The 9,018-nt window shown below is 42.0% G+C and overlaps 1 protein-coding gene across 1 annotated transcript; it reads left to right on the forward strand.

The window, feature by feature from the left end:
* Nucleotides 1-7,983: 7,983 nt before the first annotated feature.
* On the forward strand, nucleotides 7,984-8,418 carry LOC136825206 (uncharacterized). The gene has a single exon (XM_067081232.1). It carries the CDS (start codon nucleotides 7,984-7,986, stop codon nucleotides 8,416-8,418), a length of 435 nt encoding a protein of 144 aa, XP_066937333.1.
* The last annotated feature ends 600 nt before the right edge of the window (nucleotides 8,419-9,018 follow it).

Here is a 9,018-nt window from a genome sequence, read left to right on the forward strand (position 1 = left end):
ACATTTTATTTGGTGCTTGCCATGCAATCTCGTAATACCAAATTAATCAATGAACTATGTTGGTTATCCGACGAACAAATTGCAGATCTAGTCTATTCACCCTCAAGACACCTGCGATAACCATCATGCATCCCATGGCTCGGTTTTACACAATTCAGGGGTAACAAATCGGATTAAATCTTGTTTGCCCAGAGAAACAAAAGATTCCGTAAAAGTCGTTAAAGGACTGGGTCGTTTTTCTGTTCTCTTTATTTTTCTCTTGATTTAATCCTACGCGCAATCTCTCTTTCTCTTTACCTCAGAAACGTTCTATGTTCAAGTGAACAGCTGGCCTGGGCCTTTCCAAATAGGAAAACAGCTGCAATCTTTCGTCTGCACTTCCGTACAAATATGGAGGTGTATTGCCAACGTCTCTTAGCGTCACGAGGGTCAACGTTTTGATTTATTAAAAAAAGGAAGTACACTCGCACTCATACTTCCTAGAGAGAGAGAGAGAGAGAGAGAGAGAGAGAGAGAGAGAGAGAGAGAGAGAGAGAAACGCACGGAGTTTCCGAATTTCTGTTCCTGGATAACTTCACGCTTTCTTGTACTCTGCTAAATAGCTAGCACTCTTGTAGTCTCAGCAAGCTTTGTTGTTGTTGTTAGATTAACATGGACTGGAGAGTAACACGGCAGACGCAGAGGACCTCCTATAGATGATAAGACCCAAACAGCCTCTATTCGCACTTGCACCTCGTGTGTAGAGTTTAGATGAATTGATTTTCCGTTCTCCGTTTAATCTCCGTAAAATCATTCATTTTTTAGAGGTCAATCACTTTTCCCTCAGCAAATTCTCTCTTTTATCTCTTCGGTCCGGCAGCGATAATAATTATCATTCCTTTTTAATGCAAAACCGTCAGCCAGTCTACGGCAATGTTTCCGAGAGGTGGTAATGTCACTGTAATCCAGACTATTCCACTACTGTGGTTTTCTGTGTATGCTGCAATTTACGTTTGTCCAGTTCACCTATCTGTTGATTTATATTAATTCATTAGATATTCTTTTCACAGTTTTCGCCATTCCTGAAACGAGAGAGAGAGACAGAGAGTTCACTAGTCAATGGAAGATTCGATCTTAAATAAGAGACATAGAGGGAGGGGGGAGTTGAAACTCTCTCTCTCTCTCTCTCTCTCTCTCTCTCTCTCTCTCTCTCTCTCTCATCAACATTACAGCATCATCATGCATCAGTTTTCTGTACACTGTAACCGAAAGACCCTAACAAAATCCCTCTGAGAGCAACACATCAACATCACGTCCATGTTATTAATGTCCAAGAACAGCTTTCAGCCGTCACTCCATGAATCGTTGTAAGATTAATTTCTTCGAAGATTATGCTCCAGCATGCTCCATCTTCTCTCTGCTCCACCCTCTCCAATACCCGCTCCTTGTTTTATTAGGGCCATGCCCCAGCCTAGTCACACCTTCCAGGGTGGGTTGGGGGGACAACCCACTCTACCTGATTACCCATCAAGCAGAAATGACAGGGTTGATCTAATCATAATTTTTCTCACATAGAACGTGATAATATGAAATATAATTACTTGTCTATAAGTCGTTAAAAAATGTGATAATATCAAACATAATTACTTATCTATGTGTTAGTGGTTATGGAAGATGGATGGATTTTGACTGGCCACAAAATTTGGACAACTCTTATAAGATAATCAATAATTCGAATCATGAAACTGCGAGACATAATTTTCGAAATTGACTGGTTTTCATTCTGGTTATCTGCTCCAACAGGTCATGATGAATCCTGATCAGTAACTTTGTGATCAGCATCAATCTTCATCATTCATATTAAATTCTGTACAGCCTATCTGTCGCAAACTTGGAGGTTTGCAATTGCCCTTGTCTAGCTGAATGATGAGCCACGTACTTTCTGAACTGGCGTGCTATTGACCCCTCCCATATCACAAAAAGAATTTTCTTAGTTTTCACATAACTTATTTGGAAATGTTACTCATCAGCACCATTTTGAGTTAACCATTTTTTTTTTCCCTAATAAAAGAACGACTGCCATTTTGGAACGAAGGACGACAGAAAACGTAGCTCCCTAGATTGGCATTGCTTATGCTGAGCCCGCTCGACGATTTGCAGATTATTTGCAGCGTCCCTTTGATCAGAAGCGGCATCGCTTTCGCCTTTTAATTTTTATCTCTTAGTCCGAGATGCTCTACCTTTACCTTTTAATTAGTATTCTTTAGCTCCCAATTGAATCGCTTTTGCCTTTTAAATTCTGTTCCATTCGACAGCCAGTTGCGCAATTTTCTACTTTTAATTTTCATCCCTTCGACGCTAGTAGCTGCTTCACTGCCTGACTTTTAATGTTCAACTCTTTGGCCCACAGTCACATCTCTTATAACCGTTCATTTCTTCAGCTGCAACCGCTCGGCTGCATCACTTTTCTCCTCTTAATTGTCACCCTTTCAATCAGTTACGTCGCTCTTCATCTTCTAATCTAGCCCCCACCTGCATCGCTAAGATCCTTTTAATTCTTATTACTTCGGCCCAAGTTGCATCATTTTCGAACCTTTAATTTCCATCTCTTCGATGTCTTGCTGCAACTCTTATCACCCATTCATTTTAATTCCTTTGACCCCAGCTGGACCATTCTCTGCCTTTTACTTCTCATCCGTTTGACCCCACCTGCATTGGTTTCTCCCTCTGAACAATCATCCTTTTCATCCCATAGAAGTCCAGTTGCATCGCTTTCTGCCTTTCAGCTGCCATCCTTTTCGGCACCAGCTGCAGGACTTGCTATTTAATTTCAGCCTTTTGACCCCAACCTGCATCGCTTTCCGCATTTTGATTTTCATCTTTCCGGTCTCAAATGCACCGGTTTTTTTTTTTTTTTTTTACTTTTATCCCTTCGACTTGTTGCCATTCAGTTGTCATCCTTTTAGCCTCCAGATGCATCTCTTTCAGCCGTTTAATTTTCATTCTTTCGACCACAGTTTTCATTCCTTTAACCCCAGCTGCAAGGTGATTTTCACCCCTTTGACAGCCCTGCATAGCTTGAATCCTCTTAATAGTCATCCATCCCTTTCACCTCCATTGCTTTTTGACTTAATTCTTATCCCTTTCACCTTCATTGCTTTTCGCCTTAATTCTTATCCCTTTCACCTTCATTGCTTTTTGACTTAATTCTTATCCCTTTCACCTTCATTGCTTTTTTACTTAATTCTTATCCCTTTCACCTTCATTGCTTTTTGACTTAATTCTTATCCCTTTCACCTTCATTGCTTTTTGACTTAATTCTTATCCCTTTCACCTTCATTGCTTTTTGACTTAATTCTTATCCCTTTCACCTTCATTGCTTTTTGACTCAATTCTTATCCCTTTTACCTTCATTTTTTTTACTTAATTCTTATCCCTTTCACCTTCATTGCTTTTTACTTAATTCTTATTTCACCTTTATTGTGTTTTTACTTAATTCTTAACCCTTTCACCTTCATTGCTTTTTTACTTAATTCTTAACCCTTTCACCTTCATTGCTTTTTGACTTAATTCTTATCCCTTTCACCTTCATTGCTTTTTTACTTAATTCTTATCCCTTTCACCTCCATTGCTTTTTGACTCAATTCTTATCCCTTTCACCTCTATTGCTTATTGACTTAATTCTTATCCCTTTCACCTCCATTGCATTTTGACTTAATTCTTATCCCTTTCACTTCCATTGCTTTTTGACTTAATTCTTATCCCTTTCACCTCTATTGCTTATTGACTTAATTCTTATCCCTTTCACCTCCATTGCTTTTTGACTTAATTCTTATCCCTTTCACCTTCATTGCTTTTTTACTTAATTCTTATCCCTTTCACCTCCATTGCTTTTTGACTTCATTTTTATCCCATCACCCAACTCCATCACTTTTCACCGTTTACGTTTCATCCCTCAGACGCCAATCTACATCACTTTTAACCTTTTAATTTTTATCCTTTTTACCCAACCGTATAGCTTTTTGACAACTAATTTTTACCCACTTCTTACGATTTTACAATCTCACTTCTTCAACTTCACTTGGCTCCAATGTTCACCTTTCCAAAAAAAAAAAAAAACTCATTTATATAAGCCCTGGGAGAAATTAAATCTGGCACTCACTGTTCGATTTAAGCTACTCAATGGATAATACCACCGGACTGCCATCATCTCTACTTTGATATGTTTTTGACAACCATTTTTTTGTTCTTCCAACACTAATTTCTTTTACAATAATAGTTTTGGAGGACAGTCCACTTTTCAAACAGCAAAAATTTCCATCTTAACCTGAATTACAGGGGCTGAATGACTTGTGGCACAGGGTAGTGTGGCACTACGACAGAAGGTGGGTTCTGACTGTAAGGGAAACGAGCAAATAGCACGCACTAACATAAGTGGCACCAGTACTAAGGGTGATGAGGAGGGGGAGGTTCCTTAATGACATACACCGGCAATGGGGTGATGCACAAGCAAGACATCTTTCAGAACTGATTACAATCACATTGACCATTTGTGGTGGTCATGAAAAACATCAAGACATCTTCCAGCGTGAGTTAAAATTACGACATGAGAGCAATATTCCTACAATGATAAAACCAAGGATCTGAAGTGTATATTTTATCATTATTATTATCATCCAATATCATATGACACAAAGAGCCTTCATGAAATTCCGCCACTAATGTCATTCCTTTTCATTATTTTTCACAAATCTCCAGTAATTGCCACACTCTTTCTAAACACAGTTCTCATCCAGGTAAGTGAGAGTCTTTTGACTCATTCTGGTGGCTACAGAAGCCCGGCTGATATATTCTTAGTACCCACAGTAAATTGGTGCTTAAAGATAGGTATTTCAGGAACCTACCAGTAGAGAATGCTGGAGGCAAGGAGGCTTGTCAGTCATTAATTAATGCAACTAGTTCATAAAGAACTTTTTGGAACATGTGCACTATTACATAATTTTGGCTACCCTAAAAACGTTGCTTCAGAGAAAAAATAACAATAATGACTGCGTTTAGAAGAAAGTGCTCCAGAAATCTTTTTTAGCAAAAGCTATGGGGAAAAGCTTGTGGAGTTCACCCGCCTGATGGTCTAGGTTATCATAACTCTTTTAAATAAAATCTGAACTAAGAACAAATATGGAGGACAGCATTTCACTTTGACCCTGTGATAATGTTTTGCAAATAAATTTGTAAACTATACTCTGAAGCTTACTCGTACCTCACCTTACATTAGTGACCCACAGAGATGCCCGACCAAGCCAGCAGCGATGATACCAACCTCACCAATGAGTACCTTGTTGCTGCCTCTATACACCTATCGCAATTCATGCCCCACAACCTGGAGGCATGGTTCTTCAGGGCGGAAACAATCTTCCACACAGAGAAGATCACCTCGGCAATGCCTTCGAGCAAATAGCAGGATGGCTCGAGGAACTACAAGGCCCCGTCACCTACAAACTGCTGAAGGATCAGCTGAAGTCATCCTTCAACATGCCACCTGCCCAGAGAGCCAAGAAATTCTTCAACCACATGGGGGCACCTATAGGGGATGAGCGACCACCACATGTGTATAAGCAACTGCGGCGGCTCATTACACTGCCCGACAAGAGCGACCAACCTGAGTCACCCTTAGACCTCGTGAGGGAAGTACTCCTCACAAAACTACCTCACCAGACAGTGGCAGCAATGCCCAAAGCCTCCACCATGCCCACAGAAGATTTCCTGATCATGGTCGGTTAAATACACACAGCCCACAGAACAACAAATCCCTCACAACCAGCAGCAACAGCAGTACCATGTCAGACCCAGCAGACAACAGACACGGAATCCGACAGTGACACAGAAGAGCCAGGCAGCCCCATTTACAAAAGAAGCTTCCCCAAGCAAGTCATCAAGGGGATGCCTAAGCAGAAAAAACAAGAACCAATGGAGAGCATATGTTTTTTCCATTAGAAATTTGGAAACAAGGCCCAAAAATGTGACAAAGGCTGCCTATTTTCAAAAAACATGCAATGGGGTCGCACATACGACCCAACCATACTGACATCAGTGGTGAGCAGACTGACTGCCTCATAAGAGAAGATGTGTCTGCCCACCACTGTCTTTCTTCCAGGTGTGAACAAAAACGGCCCCATGTGCTTCTTCCTAAGAGATGAAAGTGCAGAAAGGAGTTCCTAGCAGACACCTGAGCATGCAGATCATTCATCCCAGCCAGCCTGAACGAATGACTCAACCCCACTCCCCCCACCAACCTCCATGTATCAACCATCAGAGTAGCACCACTTACAATGTACAGAAGGCAGAAGATAAAAATAGCTTTCAACAGGAAAGAATATGACTGGACTTTCATCACCGCAGATGCGACGATGGCGTTGTTAGGAGCGGATTTCCTAACAGCACACAACCTACTAGTAAATGTAACAGCAAAACAGTTGATCCCAAGAACAGCGTCAACATCATCTCCTCAAAAGCCAAACAGACATACCACACCATCAACAAGTCTACAAAAGCTACAAATATGCCCAGTCGCACCAGACTCCCCAACACCAGAGTTTTATCAACTCCTACAAGGATACAAAGACATATTTAAGAACGACCTGAAGCATGACTCAAACAAACCAGCAAAACATAACATCCAACATCAGATAGAGACCAACCATCCTCTGATCCACTCACATTTCAGATGTCTGGCCCCAGAAAAGCTTGCCTACACCAAGTGGGTATTCAAAAAAATGGAAAAAGCAGAAATATGCCAAACAGTCCCCAGCCCATGGGTATCACCCCTACATATGGTACCGAAGTCAGATGGAACATGGAATCCCTGAGAAGACTACTGACGCCTAAACGTCAAAACAAAACCACACTGACACCCACTGCCAAATATAGCAGACATAACCAACCAGATGAACAGAGCAACTCAGGGGCAACATTCCAAAGACTTATGGACGAACTGTTCGACAACCTTCCATTCTGCATGGTCTACATCTACAATATACTAATATTCAGCCCCAATCTAAAACAACATCTCAAAGACATTAAGAAAGTGCTACAGAGACTCAAAGAAAACAGACTCATAGTGCGGGAAGACAAGTGAGAGTGGGCAAAGAAAACAGAAGAATATCTGGGACACTAAGTGAGCCCAGAAGGCATTAAATGCCTACCAGAAAAAGTGAAAGCAATAACAGACTTCCCACAACCAACAACAGTAAAATCAGTGCAAGAATTTTCAGGCTTAATAAACTATTATCATCACTTTATACCGAACATTGCCAAAATAATGAGCCCCATATATGAATGTCTTAAAGGAAAGAATAAGACACTAAACTGGACAGAAAATCAAGATAAAACATTTCTTTTAGCAAAACACGCAATAACCTCTGAAACCACAATGATTTTTCCTCTACCCAACAGGTCCCTCACACTGACAACCGATGCAAACAACATGGCGCTGGGAACCATACTCTAGCAGGACACTGATGATGGTCATCGTCCACTGGCCTTCTTCAGCAAGAAGCTAATGGCAGCAGAACAGAAATATTCAACATTTGACAGGGAGCTCCTCGCAGTCTACAAAGCAGTCTGCCATTTTCGCCAAATGCTCGAGGGATGACAGTTCAAGCTGCAGAATGACCACCAACCACTGGTGCATACCTTCATTCTCACCCAAAACCTATCCCACCCATTGGGTTGGTCAACTGCCCGAATCATAGCAGAGTGGTACACCTAGTGGGGAATGAGAAAACATGCGAAAAAGTGGACAAGAGAATGCATCCCATGCCAGACGTCAAAAATTAGAAGGCACATCAAAAGCAGGATAGGAGAGTTCACAACAACGAACCGATGACTTGCCCACATCCACGTCAACATAGTGGAGCCCCTACCCCCTCTGAGGGATAGAGATACCTGTTTACCATCACAGACAGGAACACCAGGTGGCCAGAAGCATTACCAATGCAAAAACAAATGGTGGAGAGCTGCGTAAAAGCCCTCGTCAAGTGGGTCAGTAGGCATGGGGTCCCCCAGATCATCACCAGCGACAATGGAACCAACTTCACAGCTGTCTTGTGGAACACCCTTGCACACAGTCTGAGGACAAAAATAATGCAGTTGATGGCCCACAACCCAGAAGTCAACAGCATCGTCAATAGGCTGCACCATTCGCTAAAAGCAGCACTCACTGCCAGATGCCAAGGTGGGAGCTGGAGAAACGAGCTACCATGGGTCCTGCTGGGCATCAGAACGACATTGCACACAGTGTTCAATGCATTTCCAGCAGAAGTCCTATATGGCCAAGCGTTGATGTTGCCAGCAGATGCCTTCCAAGAACAAACAAGCCCGACATCACCATCAGACACCCAAAAAGTGATAAAAAAGATAATGCCAGCGAAGACAACCTAACACGCGGTCAGAAAGTACATCCCCAACGACCTGCAGAACATAAAATATGCATTCATACGGGTAGACACACACAGATTCCCTCTTCCCGGCCTCCTCAGGACCATACCACATCATCCAGAGATGACCCAAGGTGTACCAGATGACAGTAGAACAATGTGGGTTTCCATTGATCGTCTGAAACCCCCACACATACCAGACACCGACCTACAGCCGTAGGCTTCTCCAGTGAGGGGGTGGGGGGCGAGTCCTGTAGCGCCCACATGTGGACCCTACACACACCTACACCACAACCACCATTATCCTGTGACAAGAAACCGTGAACAAAACACGGGGATGAAAGAAACACAAGTCCTCTCGTACAACTTTCATACATATATCTCCCTTATCATTATTGTCACAGTTTTCCTGTACCATTTTCTATCTACATTTCTCTCTGTGTACAAACACAAATGCTTGTACTTAATCCCTATTTCTACCTGTCAGAGGTCAGAAGCTACATTGCAGCTCACACGAGCCTTGCTCTGTGTGAAAGTTTTGTAAATAAATCATTAGGCTATAGACTCTGAATCTTACTCTTACCTCGCCTCACAACACAATTTA

The sequence above is a fragment of the Macrobrachium rosenbergii genome, chromosome 37, assembly GCF_040412425.1.
Source record: "Macrobrachium rosenbergii isolate ZJJX-2024 chromosome 37, ASM4041242v1, whole genome shotgun sequence".
NCBI classification, from domain to species: Eukaryota; Metazoa; Arthropoda; class Malacostraca; order Decapoda; family Palaemonidae; genus Macrobrachium; species Macrobrachium rosenbergii.

What these genes read in the sequence shown, in the direction of transcription:
- LOC136825206 (XM_067081232.1), top strand. Translation starts at nt 7,984, where the DNA reads ATGGTGGAGAGCTGCGTAAAAGCCCTCGTCAAGTGGGTCAGTAGGCAT.